General features: G+C 49.4%; 1 protein-coding gene across 3 annotated transcripts in view; it reads left to right on the plus strand.

The window, feature by feature from the left end:
* Window positions 1–14,975, plus strand: part of GCNT2 (glucosaminyl (N-acetyl) transferase 2 (I blood group)) — a 111,475-nt gene that overhangs the window by 39,895 nt on the left and 56,605 nt on the right. Inside the window, exon 1 of one of the 3 annotated variants that reach the window (XM_062184531.1) lies at window positions 1,148–2,298. The exons of the other annotated variants lie outside the window; for them this stretch is intronic. Within the exon in view, the coding sequence (XP_062040515.1) occupies window positions 1,380–2,298 (919 nt within the window). The 5' untranslated portion in view covers window positions 1,148–1,379. Of the gene's footprint in view, window positions 1–1,147; window positions 2,299–14,975 lie in introns of those variants that run through there. 3 annotated transcript variants of the gene reach the window in all.

Raw genomic sequence — 14,975 nt, forward strand, 5'->3', positions numbered from 1 at the left:
CTGGACTCCTGGGGGACAGCTCTGGTTTTCCCACCCAGGGTGAGAACAAAGGATCAGCATGTTGTCCCATCAGGTTCCGTTAGGACCTGGGCAGAGACTTTTCCAAGAGAAAGAGAGGAGGCCAGAAAAGCACATTCTTTCTCCAGGGGGCGGAGTCGAGGCTGAGTTAGAAGTTCAGATAAATAACGAGGGGAAGTGGGAGGCAATGGGTATTTAAATGGGTGCTTTAGAAGACATTTTAACAAGATATTAAAAAATGCATTAATCTAGGTTGTATTAAACAATAGCAAATGGAAAAGTAAATGGTTGGCCAGGAGAACCTTCTAAGAGCTGAGCCTCCTTAGCCAAAACACTACTATATGTGCAAACAGGGGGAAAAACAACACTCATTTCCCAGATGGTTGCTAGCTGAACCTGGTGGGAATAAAACACTTCTCTGAGCATTCAATTGTGTTCTTTGGGTGGTTAAAAAAAAAGCAGTATGGCCCCTAGATTCTCTAATATGAAAATCACTCGTGCCAAGGGTCAGGTTCTTTCCAGTGTAGCTTTAAAGTCTCATTCAAATCAGGACAAGGAGCTCAGGGCTTGTTCCTTTGACCCCAACATCCTCTGACAAATACCATGGCCTTACAAAGTTGAGGGCCCAGGACCCCCTGCAATTTCGGGGTGTGGGGGGGGGCGGCTGTTTTGGTGGAGGGACTGGAACTCCTCCCCCTGGAAGCGCTTGTTTTAGAAAAATGTGGGGAGGGGCCAGACAGCATTACAATGGAGCTGCCGTGGGGGAGGCTTCCTCTCACTTTAGACTGTGTCACTCGAGTCGTGTTTCATGAGACAGCATATTGCAGGACAGAGGCTGTCACATCGCGTGGGCTGGCCTGGAAGAGCCGAGAGGCCAGGCTGTGGCTCACTGCCGGGAGCAACAGAGGGGGCGAGGGCGCAGCCTGCTACCCGGACTGCAGGGAGAGGCACGCCTGCCCGAGCTCATCACTTCAACCTCGGTAATAACAGGAGGGGGTGGAGGGGAGGGAGGGAAGCGAAAGAGGAGCGCTCTGAGAAGCTAAAGCTGCAGGGGGCAGGAAAAAGAGAGTTTTTAGCGAAAGAGCTCTCGGATGCAAACGAGCCGGCGGAGGGAGGAGGCAAAGGCTGGGCTTAAGCAACCTGCCACTGGGATTTAAACAAAGGAGGTTTGGGAGAGGCTAGAGCGCGAGGAGAGAGAGCCCGCGGCTGGACTCGGGGTGAAACCGAACAAATCCCCAGCGTCTCCTTCAGGGTAGGAAGGACTGGAGCATGTGCCAAACTAGGAACTCGGAGGAAGAAGTCACTGTGGGAGAGGACTTAGGGTTCTGGAGGGAGTCTGACATCCCTTCCCTCTGTGAGGCATGCCTTCCTCCGTGCGGTACCTGTTCCTCGCCTCCGTCTCCACCGCCATCGTCTTCATCTTGTTCTATGTGTTCAGTTTCGGGGGTGAGCAGAGCTTCCAGAGGCTCAACGCCTCCGAGGCTTTGTTGCTGACTCAAGTTTGCACATCCTTTATCCACGGGAAAACACCTTTCCTGTGGAGGAACAAACTCACGCTCTCCGACAAGCCTTCCTGCAAGGACTACTTGGCCCACAGCCACTACATCACGGCGCCTTTATCCAAAGAAGAAGCCGAGTTTCCTTTGGCTTATACCATGGTCATCCACCACAACTTCAACACGTTCGCAAGGCTCTTCCGGGCCATCTACATGCCCCAGAACGTCTACTGTGTCCATGTGGACGAAAAGGCGCCCGTCGAGTTTAAGGACGCTGTGGAGCAGCTGCTGAGCTGCTTCCCCAACGCCTTCCTGGCTTCCAAGATGGAGCCAGTTGTCTACGGCGGGATCTCCAGGCTGCAGGCCGACCTGAACTGCATCAGAGATCTGCTGGCCTCGGAGAGTCCCTGGAAGTACCTCATCAACACCTGTGGGCAGGACTTCCCCCTGAAAACCAACAGGGAAATCGTCCAGTACCTGAAGGGGTTCAAAGGGAAGAACATCACCCCCGGGGTGCTGCCCCCAGCTCATGCCTTGGGTCGGACTAGATACGTGCACAGGGAGCACCTGGGCAAAGACCTTTCTTACGTGGTAAGAACAACAGCGCTGAAACCGCCTCCCCCCCACAATCTCACCATTTACTTCGGCTCTGCCTATGTGGCACTCTCAAGAGAGTTTGCCAACTTTGTCCTTCATGACCCACGGGCTGTGGACCTGCTCCAGTGGTCCAAAGACACGTTCAGTCCTGATGAGCATTTCTGGGTGACGCTCAATAGGATTCCAGGTATGTGAGATTCCACGTTTCCTTCAAAGGAGATGCTTGCGCCTCACAGTCGGTCCTCCATAACAACCAACAGCAGGTGGAAAATTCTCAAAAACAAATTACGTCAGTACTGAACACAGGCGGGCTTTTTTCCTTGTCATTTACTTTGTAAACAACCTAGCATGATAACTGTTTACAAAGGCCTTCGGTAGTATTAAGTATTGTAAGTAACCTAGAGATGATTTAAAGTGTAGGAGAGCTTGTGCAAGGTGTTATCTGTAAATACTACCTGTAGGCGTTATCTGTAAATACGACCCTACCTCTTTTCACTCAAGGAACTGGAGATTCTGCCTGGGGACCAAGAGTACCAAGGGTCGACTGTATCTGAAAGGGCTGTCGAACCTCCCACTTTTTATTCGGAAGCAGAAAATGAAAATTCAACTATGAAGTTCTCACTCTAGTTCTTTCCAAATGCAAAGTGCTGTTCTTCGTGCGCAATACTTTGAATATACTAGCAGCTTTCTGTGACAGTGCTGTGTAGTTTATCATGCTCTTTAGCATCTATCATCTTTTCTTTTTTTTTCCCCAAGATTTACTTGTTTCTTTGAAAGGCAGAGTAGCAGAGAGTGAGAGAGAAAGTGGGGGTGGGGATCTTCCATCCACTGGTTCACTTCTCAAATGGCTGCAACAGCCAGGGCTGGGCCAGGCTGAAGCCAGAAGCCAGGAACTCAATCCAGGTCTCCCACATCGGTGGCAGGGGCCCAAGCACTTGGACCATCTTCCACTGCCTTCTAAGGTGCAATTAGCAGGGAGCCAGATTGGAAGCAGAGAAGCAAGGATTCGCAATGACGCACCCCCGAATATATCATTTTATTAAATCTTTACCGTAAGAGGTATTATTGTTCTCAGCCACACTGGTTTTGTTCTCTGCCCCAGATATGTCAAACTTGCTCTTATCCCTGGATCCTTGCGTTGGCCATCCTCCGCCTACCACAGACCTGCACAGCCTCTTTCTTATTAGCCAGCTCTCAGCTCTCAGAGGCTGCAGCTCTTACTTCCCACCTTGCTGGCTCACCAGTACACCACCCTGTTTTTTCTTTAAAGAGTTTGTACCATTTGGGAATGATCAATTTACCTACTTCCATGGGTTTGTTCTTGGCCTCATCTGCACTAGCTCCATGGATTTGGGGTCATTTTCTAACTTGTTAATTACTGTAGCCTCAATGCTTAGAACATGTAGTAAATGCTCAGTAAATATATATTAGGTTGGGCTGGCATTATGGCATAGCTGGTTAACATGCTATCTGTGACACTGGTATCCCATAGGAGGGCTGGTTCGAGTCCCAGTTGTTCCACTTTCCATCCAGCTCCCTTGCTAATGCACCTGGGAAAAGCAGCGGAAGATGGCCCAAGTGTTTGGGCCCCTGCCACCTGCTTGGGAGAACCTGGTTGGAGTTCCTGGCTCCTGGTTTTGGACTGGCCCAGACCCAGCCATTGTGGCCATTTGGGGAGTGAACCAACAGATGGAAGACCTCTGTCTCTGTGTCTCCCTCTCTCTCTCTGTAACTCTGCTTTTCAAATAAATAAAATAAATCTTTACATATGGATATCTATTAGATGAATGACTGTGCAAATGAATGAATGACAGGCATGAGGCTTTACTGTGGTACACAGCTGTCTCCCTAAGACTCTGTGAGCTGAGAAATATTTGGACTCATGCGTGTGTCAGATGACCTGTATAGAGTTTTCTTTAAAACTACATTTTACACCAGATAAATAATGAGATTCTAGGAGAAGCTCCTTTATCAAACTTTTCTCCTTGTATTCATGTACTGGATAGACTATTAATATATATATGTGTGTATATATATTTATATATATATAACATGACACGGTTTCTTTGGAAGGCAGCTGTGCTTTGGACTCAATGAAAAATATAACATGGATTGCTGATGAGGTAGATGACATTATTATAGCAGGAGAAAAGCCATCATTGTCCTGGTGCTTGGGGGCCTGCCAAGTTGGAGACACTGGTGGGTGCTCTCCAGCCTCAGGGCAGGGCCTGCTGGGTGAAAAACATGGCTGCCCTCTCTGATCTCTGAATCCCAGGGGCACTGGCTGGAGAGCCGGCTGCCTCCTGTGCGGCAGGTTCTCGTCCTCGCCTCCCTCCCGCTTTGAGCGCCACCTTTCCACTTCCGATCTGCCGTTTCCTTCGCTGGCATTGGATCTGAGGGCATTAGGTACTGAGAAGCTGACGTCCATGTTGAAATCCTTAGTCCCTTACTGTTTTTAGTGTTCCTTTGGAATGCGTAAGCTTGGTGCTGGCTGCCTGTTGCTTAGGTGTTACTGTATGAGATGAGGGCGTTTGTAATTTAGCAAAGGTCCGGATTATCACTTTTCTTTTAAAAAGAAAAAAGAGTTATTTATTACAGAGACAGAGCTAGAGATCTTCCGTCCACTGGTTCATTCCCCATATGCCCACAACAGCCAGGGCTAGGCCAACCTGAAGCTAGGAGCCCGGACCTAAATCCAGGGCTCCCACGTGGGTGGCAGGGGCCCGGGTAGTTCCATCTGCTGCTGCTTTCCCAGGTACATCAGCGGGAAGCTGGCTTTGGCAGCAGAGTCAGGACTGGAACCAGCACTCTGGCGTGGGACGCAAGTGTCCTAAATGGTGGCTCAACCTGCTTCATGCTTCTTGCTTGTGTGTGTGTGTGTGTGTGTTTTAAAGAAAAATATAGATTTGGTTTAGTATTCACTAACTGTGGCTATTTTGCCAGAAGTGTGGTCAGTTTTATCAATGTCATATCAGTATAAGAGGCCGGCGCCGCGGCTCACTAGGCTAATCCTCCACCTGTGGCACCGGCACCCAGGTTCTAGTACCTGTCGAGGCACCGGATTCTGTCCCAGTTGCTCCTCTTCCAGTCCAGCTCTCTGCTGTGGCCCGGGAAGGCAGTGGAGGATGGCCCAAGTGCTTGGATACTGCACCCACATGGGAGACCCAGAGGAGACACTTGGCTCCTGGCTTCGGATCCACACAGCGTGCAGGCCGTAGCGGCCATTTGGGGGATGAACCAACGGAAGGGAGACCTTTCTCTCTGTCTGTCACACTGTCTAACTCTACCTGTCCAAAAAATAATAAAAAAAAATCAGTATAAGAAAAATCTAGGAGATAGGAAATCCCTTATAATTTCCTTAGCCCCCTCTTCCTCTTTCCTTCTCTAATCCAATAGGCAAGGCAGGGAGACCCGGAATGATACCCACTTGGACCCAGGAGAGAAACCTGTTGTGCTGCAGGAGTGTGGTGTGGCTCCCTCACAAGCAAATCACGGAACCTCAGGCCTTCCCAGCCACACAGTGCGGGACCCAGCTAGGGAGATATTCTTGGTTCCTACATGCGCTATTGTTGTTGTTTTAAAATATTTATTTATTTATTTGAAAGTCAGAGTTACAGAGAGAGAGAGGGAGAGACGGAGAGATAGATCTAGATCTTCCATCCGGTGGTTCACTCCCCAGATGGCTTCAATGGCCAGGGCTACGCCAGGCTGAAGCCAGGAGCCAGGCACTTCCTCTGGGTCACCTACATGGGTAGTCAGGGCCCGAGTACTAGGGCCATCTTCTGCTGCTTTTTCTGGGCCATTAGCAGGAAGCTGGATTGGAGGTGGAACAGCTGGGGCTTGAACTGGCACCCATATGGATTCTAGCATCACAGGCAGCGGCTTTACCCACTGCACCATGATGCTGACCCAGCTACATGCACTTCGCTTTACAGAAGACACAATGCTCGGAACCCTGAAAAGATCTCACACACAGGCCCCAGATGCCTCAGAGCGAGAAAGTGCCCCTGGAGCCCGTGCCATTCGGCAGCTTGGCCAGCGCACCCCATTTTCCTGGCAGGAGTTGGAGGTGGCAGCATCTCCCCATACAGAAAGCTGAGCATGGCCCACAGCCAGTGTATGTCCTATTTGATTCTGCAAGAGACGCGTTTCAGGATAAGATGACGTTTCCCCGGGTTTTGCCTCCTTCCTTTCATAGATGCTGGGCAACTTCCTGTTTCAGGGAAAGTGGATGTCCTGCTCTGCCCTTAGGCAAGGCCTTTCCAACGGAATTAAAAGAAAGGAAACCATGGCGTGCTGGGGCCCCCATCGTGATTCTGTCCTTCAAAGTCAGGGTGGAATCTAACCCTGTACTGGACTAACTCCAGCTTTATGCTTGAGCATTCCTTGTGATTTAAGACAGTTTATATGATTTACTGTGATTTAAGATGTGCATCCATTCTTTAGCACCAGAAGGTCTTTGCTCCAATCAGCTTTTCTGCTTTTCTGTGCCGTGCATGGTTTAAGGGGGGAAAACACTTACATAAATGTAGGTCAGCATCTCTTGCAAACACGCACGTGTAGGTGGTCTGTTCATTTCTTCCCTCAGTTACCTTCATCCTGTCCCTGAAACACCCTCTGTTACAGTGTGTGTGTGTGTGTGTAAGATTCACTTGTTTGAAAGGCAGAGTTACAGAGCCAGAGAGAGACAGAGAGATCTTCCTATCTGTTGGTTCACTCCCCAAATGGTCACAAAGGTTGGGCTGGGCTGATCAGAAGCCAGGAGTTCATCCAGGTCTCCCACGTGGGTGGCAGGGGCCCACGCGCTTGGGCCATCTTCCACTGCCTTTGCAGGCACATTGGCAGACAGCTGCATTGGAAGTGGAGCAGCCGGCACTCTAGATGCTCAGATAGGGGATTCTGGCATCATAACCTGTGCCACTACGCTGGCCACAATTTGTGAGTCTTTTTTTTTTTTTTTTTTTTTTTTTTTTAATTTTTGACAGGCAGAGTGGACAGGGAGAGAGAGAGACAGAGAGAAAGGTCTTCCTTTTGCCATTGGTTCACCCTCCAATGGCCGCCGCGGTAGGCGCGCTGCAGCCAGCGCACCGTGCTAATCCGATGGCAGGAGCCAGGTGCTTCTCCTGGTCTCCCATGGGGTGCAGGGCCCAAGGACTTGGGCCATCCTCCACTGCACTCCCGGGCCACAGCAGAGAGCTGGCCTGGAAGAGGGGCAGCTGGGACAGAATCCAGCGCCCCGACCGGGACTAGAACCCGGTGTGCCGGCGCCGCAAGGTGGAGGATTAGCCTAGTGAGCCGCGGTGCCGGCTTTGTGAGTCTTTTTAACACCTTCCCCAGACATCAGGTGTCCCCAAACACCCCCAAGAGTAACATGACCAGGAAAATGACTAGTGTGCTAAGAATTAAGCGGTATCAGAGAACAAAGCGATAATTGTGTACAATTTGGTGAGACTGAATAGTAAAGATGCCGTAGGGGGAGCACTAAATCATAGTGTCACACTGATTGTTTTTTTTTTTCCATGTCATCTTTCTGGGGAGAGTGACTTCTCTTTTCAACACTGTGATAAAAATGGTGCTGGGAGCAGGTGTTTGGCTCAGTGGTTAAGACACCGCGTAAGATACTCACGTCCCCTATTGGAGTGGATGCCTCAGTCCCAACTACTCTGTTTCTGATCCAGCTTCCTGATGGTGTGCATCCTGGGAGGTGGCAGGTGATGGCTCATATCACTGGGTCCCTGTCACCCATGTGGGAGACCGGGATTGCGTTCTCGGCTGTTGCAGCCATTGGGAGCTATCAGTCTATCTCATTAATAAAAATAAATGGTGACAAGGCACACCAGAAAGAGCCCTTGTGGACTGCAACCTCACACCCTCCTGGGGAGCCAGGCAGTGTGGCTGAGGTTCTGCTCTGTATGGCTCTCAGGCAGGTGAAGCAGAAACCTCCAGGGTGTACAGATCTGGTAGCAGAAGCCTGCTACCTCACTTCCTGACTTCTGGGGCACCCCTCCAGCTCCTAATTCTCAGATCTTTGTGAGTACTGCTGTGTGGCTAGGTCTTTGTTTTGCATCTGCTGCCTCTGTGGTCTTATTTTTCCACGGTCCATTCCCAGGGCTACACTGTCTTGTCCCACCACAGGGCACGGGGTGGGTCTGTCTCTGAGGGAGAGGCCAAGCTGCTCCCTGCTTTGGCTTCAGCCCCTCTCTTCCCCCTCACTGCCTTCAGTTTGTTCTTTGGCTCTTGGCTCGCGCATTCCTCTGACCTTTCTCTTGTTTTGCTTCCATGAAAATGTTTTCATTTACCTCTCTTCCTTTTTCCATTTTGTATATCTTTTTTTCTTCAGAGCTCCTTTGTCAAATAAATTATCTCAACCTCAAAAGGGACCACATGATGACATTTCCTCATTTTTAAATTCTAAAAATAGCATGTTTCCTATTTTGATTTATTTTGCTTTTTGAACTGTGCCTTTATTTGTATGTGCACATTCTTTGGGAGGGTGTTATGACCTTTTAGGTTATGAATATCAGAAATTCAACTCAAAGTAGCTTTAAAAATACCAGAATTTACCAGCTTGCATAATTGAGATACTCGGGAGGCTCCAAATCAAGCTGGATTGAGAGTTGAAAGGCAGGTGTTTGGGACCACAGGTCACCCGCATCGCATACTGGAGTGCTGGGGCTTGAGTCCTGACTCTGCTTCCAGTTCCAGCTTCCTGCTAATGCAGATCCCGGGAGGCAGCGGTGATGGCTCAAGCACTTGGGTCACCACCACCCACAGGGGAGACCTGGATGGACTTTCTGGCTCCTGGCTTCAGCCTGGCCCATCTCTGGCCACTGCTGGCAACTGGGGCATGAACCAGTGGATGGAAGATCTCTCTCTGGCTCTCCCTCTCTTGGACTTTCAAATAAGTATAAGTAAATAAATAAATAATTGTTGAAAGAGTTTAAAAATGCATTAGGACTCTTTTTAAAAAAAATTATTTCAAAGGCAGAGTGACATAGAGAAAGGGAGAGATACATTTGTGTGTATAGTTTAAATGACACAAAAAATACTGAATTACTTTTATGGAAAAGGCATGATCTCAAAAACCATAACCTTTGTCCTCATAAAAGTATTTTTTAAATACTTATTTATTTTTATTTATTTGAAAGAGTGACACAGAAAGAGAGGGAGAGACCTTCCATCTACTGGTACACTTTTCAAATGCTTGCAACAGCCGAGGCTGAACCAGGCTGCAGCCAATCCAGGTCTCCCATGTGGGTGACAGGGATGTGGGTACCTGAGCCATCACCTGCTGCTTCCCAGGGTGTGCATACGCAGGAAATGAGATTTTAAATGGAGCCCACACTCAAACCCGGGCACTCTGATATGAGATACATCCCAAGCTGGGTCTTAGCTACCATGCAGAACACCAGGCACCAGATGAAAAGATTTAAGACTGAGATACATGACTTACTCAAAGACAAATATTACATATACCTAGCAAGAACTTAGAACCAAGAGAAATACCCAGGGAAGGGAGAAGGAACACTTCTGTTACATACTTATTTTAAATTGAACCTGTTTTCACTAATTCTGAATTGTTGCAATAATCACAAGTATTCAGCAGATGAAACTTGACTAATCCTAGATCAATAATCCTATGGAAGAACTTACTCTTGTGTTCCATAGTTCATCCTGATTTTTACTCCATTTTTCCCTCAAATTTTCCCTTTTTCATGTGAGCAGAGATACAGGAAAATTGAGGGCCAACAAGGTATATTTAGCCTGGGCTTAGGGATTTTTTTCTCTGTTGAATCCTCATAAGAATCCTGTCTGGCGGCTGGCGCTGCAGCTCACTAGGCTAATCCTCTGCCTGCAGCACCAGCACACCGGGTTCTAGTCCCGGTCAGGGCACCGGATTCTATCCCGGTTGCCCCTCTTCCAGGCCAGCTCTCTGCTGTGGCCCAGGAGTGCAGTGGAGGATGGCCCAAGTCCTTGGGCCCTACACCCGCATGGGAGACCAGGAGAAGCACCTGGTTTCCGGCTTCGGATCAGCACGGTGTGCCGGCCGCAGCATGCCGGCCACAGCGGCCATTGGAGGATGAACCAACGGTGAAGGAAGACCTTTCTCTCTGTCTCTCTCTCTCCCTGTCCACTCTGCCTGTCAAAAAAAAAAAAAAAAAAAAAAAAAAAAAAGAATCCTGTCTGGCGTGTACTTAAAGCCATGGCTTGCAGTCCTTGGGAAAGGGCTTAAAGGGGCTGAATGATGTGCCTTGCCCCCAAAGCAGGGAGCCCAGCTGAGCGCAGGCACCTGGAACTGAACTCCCCCTTGTGCATCCTTGGATTCAGCAGTCAGAGCCCCTGGCTGGGTTCTCTCCCTCACCCCTGCTGACTGGCAGTCCCTGCAGTGTAGAGTTAGGAACTGAGGCTCTGGAGTTGAAATCCCAGCCCTGCCATTACCAGCCATGTGTGTGGCCCCATCTTCCGTCTGCGAAGGCATGGACCCAGCAGCCAGGGTCTCCTGTTTGGGGTACCAGCTCTGTCTGCCACAGTTATCAAACTTTCCCCCATTTGTAAAAGGGGGAAAAGAATCTATCAACTATAAGGTTTAAGTAAGTTAAATCAGTGCTTTGGAGCACATCGTAAGTGTTATAATGTTGCTATTAGTAGCAGCAGCGTGAGTTGAATATGCCTTATCCAAAATACTTGGGACCAGAAGTGTTTCAGATTTTGAATTATTTTGGGGTTTTGGAGTACTTGCATATACATGGCTGGGGTTCCCAGCCACTGAAGTCCAATCATGGATTTCATTTATGTTGTATATGGCCTGAAGGTATTTTTAGCAACATTTTAAAAAATATGTATTTTAAAATTTATTTGAGAAAGAACTACATAGGCAGACAGAGTTCCCATCCACTGATCCTCTCAGATGACTACAACATCCAGGGCTGGGCCAGGGCTGATGCCAGGAGCCAATAACAAACCAGGTCTCCCCTGGGCGTGGCAGGAATCCAATTACTTGAGCCATCACCTGCTGCCTTCCAGAGTGAGCATTGACAGGATGCTGGATTCAAGAGCCAGTGGCAGGAATTGAACCCAGGTACTACAGGATGAGATGAAGGGTACTTTAGCCACTAGGCCAAATGCCAGCCCCAATTTTATACAATATTTTTGATAGTTTTATGCATAAACAAAGATTCATAGTATGGAATTTCACACGCATAGTATCATGTCAGTGCTCAGAAATTTTCAGATTTTGCAGCATTTTTTGAATTTTCAGATTTGTAGATTTTATTAGCATAATGTATTTTTATCCATAAAACGGATATTCATGCAATAAGCGTTTATGGAGCACCTAAATATCAAGCTAGGTACTGGGACAGAATAGTGAATAAGACTCATGGAGAATATATTCTGGACAGGGAAGACAGATAACAAGGAGGCCGGTAAGCAGGAACACTGGGGACTAGGATACATAGAGTGAAGGAAATACACAGGCTAGATGCAGGAGGGGCCCTGTCTTGGGTCAGGTGTGTCAGGGAAGGCTTCCTGGCAATAGTGGCACCTGCGCTGCATCCCCACAGTGAGATGAGTCAGCCTCGTGCTGGGAAAGACGTTAGACAGAGAGAGAACAGGGACTGCAAAGGTGCTGGGTTAAGTGACAACCTGGGGTGTTCAGGAGCAGAAAGGCAAACAGGTGTGATGTGGCTGTGGCCCAACGAGCCAGGACAAAAGCTGGGCCGGGCGTGAGGTGGGCAGCGTAGGAGCCGTGTAGTCCCTGGGAATGACAGGCCCTGACAGCGCCTGCCCATGGGGTGATTGGCAGATGCAGTAGGCCCCTGGCTGTAAGTGCTCGGCACAGTCAACGAGGCCGCCTCCCTGCCTGGACACAGGCCAGCCCCGTGGCCCAGGGTGTTCTGGGATATTCTGGAAAGCTTCCGACCACTTCCCTCGGATCTGACTGATGTGTGCTTTTCTTTTTAAGATTCAGCTTAGAGTCCAATTCTCCACCAAGCCTTTCCTCCTGTGGACTCCTATGCCTCATTGTCTTGTTATCAGTCCTGCGGTGTGTGTTCCTGCTGGCTTTTTAGACAAGCTGCGGCACATACTGGCGTTTGTATTCCTTAGACCAACACAGTCCAGGGTGTATGCACAGTGGAGCCTTGGCTTATATCTATCCAACAGACACAAACTCAATAGTATGCATGTGCACACGCGTACAACCACACTCACGTAAGTTTAAACGGTGTCGGCCAGCCCAGCCTGGCTTCCATTCCACCTGGTGAGTCTGGCGTGAGAAGTGAGTGAGGGGTTGTGCCCGCGGCTCACCAGTGTTCAGTCCCAGTGACCGCCTCTCACCACATCGCCCCGCGGCATGAGTCAGCTTCTTCATCTGGTGGTAACAGAAACAAACCCACCTGGATCAAGCTTGGACAATTGCCTATGTTGAAACGATGGAGAGACTGTCATCTCTAGGGTGGCAGATCCCCATAGCATTTCTTAGAGGAATTCTTATATATTTGAAAGGCAGAGTTACAGAGAGGGAGAGAGAGAGAAAGAGAATCTTCCAGAGCCGGCACCATGGCACACTGGGTTAATCCTCCGCCTGCGGCGCCGGCATCCCACATGGGCACCAGTTCTAATCCTGGCTGCTCCTCTTCCAGGCCAGCTCTCTGCTGTGGCCCGGGAAGGCAGTGGAGGATGGACCAGGTGCTTGGGCCCTGCACCCGTGTGGGAGACCTGGAAGAAGCACCTGGCTCCTGGCTTTGGATCAGCGCAGCTCCGGCTGTGGCGGCCATTTGGGAAGTAAACCAATGGAAGGAAGATCTTTCTCTGTCTCTCTCTCTCACTGTCTGTAACTCTACCTGTCAAATAAATAAATTAAAAAATCTTTAAAAAAAAAAAAGAAAATCTTCCATCCACTGGTTCACTCTCCAAATGGCCACAGGTCTCCCATGTAGGTACAGGGGCCCAAGCACTTGGACCATCTTCCAGGGCTTTCCCAGGTGCATTAGCAGGGAGCTGGATCAGAAGTGGCCCAGCTTGGGCACCGTCCATATAGGATGTCAGTGCTGCAGGCAGGAGCTTTAACCACTACGCCACAGCACGGGCCCCTAGAGGAATTCTGACTGATAGGGTGCTCTGCCTCTCCATACTGACCTCAGCTAACCTCTATGTAGGATGTAGAACTATATTCAATATTTGTTGAATTTTTATTTTTTGGACAGGCAGAGTGGACAGTGAGAGAGACAGAGAGAAAGGGCTTCCTTTTGCCATTGGTTCACCCTCTAATGGCCACCGCGGCCGGCGAGCCGCGCTGATCCGAAGGCAGGAGCCAGGTGCTTCTCCTGGTCTCCCATGGGGTGCAGGGCTCAAGCACTTGGGCCATCCTCCACTGTACTCCCGGGCCACAGCAGAGAGCTGGCCTGGAAGAGGGGCAACCAGGACAGAATCCGGCGCCCCGACCGGGACTAGAACCCAGTGTGCCGGCACTGCTAGGCGGAGGATTAGCCTGTTGAGCCATGGCGCCAGCCCTGAATTTTTTATAATCGCCAAGGCAAAAATCCCTGTCTTCTGATCTAGTGTTGTGTCCCTTTTAACCAATTCATGCGAACTATAGAATTTTTGTTTTTTTAAAGATTTATATTATTTATTTGAGAGGCAGAGATATGGAGAGAGAGGGAGAAAAAGAGATCTCCCATCCAGTGGTTCATTCCAAAATGCTCTCACCAGCTCCAGCTGGGCCAGACTATGTCTACCACACGAATATCAGAGACCCAGGTACTTAACCCATCACTTGCTGCTTCCTAGGGTGAGCTTTAGCAGGAATGCTACGTTCTGGAGGGGTACTAGGACTCAAACCCAGGCATTCTGGTGGGGAGTGTGTGTGTTTTAACCACTGTGCCACATGCTTGCCTTGCAACGAGCCTTTTTAAATGTGCTTTCTCTGTACCAGATGTACTCAGAAGCTTGGCTTCCCCTCACCCTCTGACCCACATGCACAGTATGTGAATTCTTTCCTAAGCTGCTGTTGGACAAAACCACAAGGGATAGGGCTGCCTTCCGTCCCCTTTGCAGCGTTACATTTCCAGAGCATGCACAGGTGGAGGCCCAAGGCCTTTGCCCTTGAACTCTGACCTGCGTGATGTTCGTTCCCCATACTCTTTCTCTTCATCTAGATTTAAAAAGATCAGAACTGACCTGTGGCAATATCAGAGGACAAAACTGACACCCTGACTGGGTCAGCGGGGGACACTGGGGCCCTCCTAACGTCTGTAGCTCAGTCCTCCCCTCTTGGACGTTCTCTGCTTCGTTTCTTCTTTGTCCATATCCTGCCTCAGTCCCAGAACTCACAGAAGTAGTCCTTCGTTGAAAATCTGATTTTGACCATGGTGCGCATCTGGGCTCTTGGCCAAGCTCTTTTGGGGTCTACAGAAGAATGATCTTCCTGCCTGCACTCCCGGTTCTCTCTGGAATCCTATGTGTAAGCCGAGTTCCTGAAACCCTAGGCGTCGTTCGTCTCTTGGAAAATTCTCTGGTTCTCTGATTCTCTTCCTCCTCTCCCAGGACATGGGCTGGCCTGTGCCAGTCTCCGTGTACCCCACGTTCAGGGCTTCTCCGCTTATCTCTGCTCTGTTATGCTTCCGCTTTTTGGACTTTCCCCAGCAGTGACTCAATCTAAACCCAGCCTCCCAAGTACAGTTTTCCTGTGTAAAAGCAGCCTCCTCTCTATTCCATGCAGAATCTAGACTCATCCCAGCATTCAGAGCCGACTAGGGCCTGGGGAGCTTCTAGTTCCAGTCCTCGGGACAAATTAGGAAATTGTGAGGCAGAGAGATCAAATGGCTGCCGATTGCCCTGTTACATGCCGTAAGTACCCATTTC

This window comes from Lepus europaeus, chromosome 3 (assembly GCF_033115175.1).
Source record: "Lepus europaeus isolate LE1 chromosome 3, mLepTim1.pri, whole genome shotgun sequence".
NCBI lineage: Eukaryota > Metazoa > Chordata > Mammalia > Lagomorpha > Leporidae > Lepus > Lepus europaeus.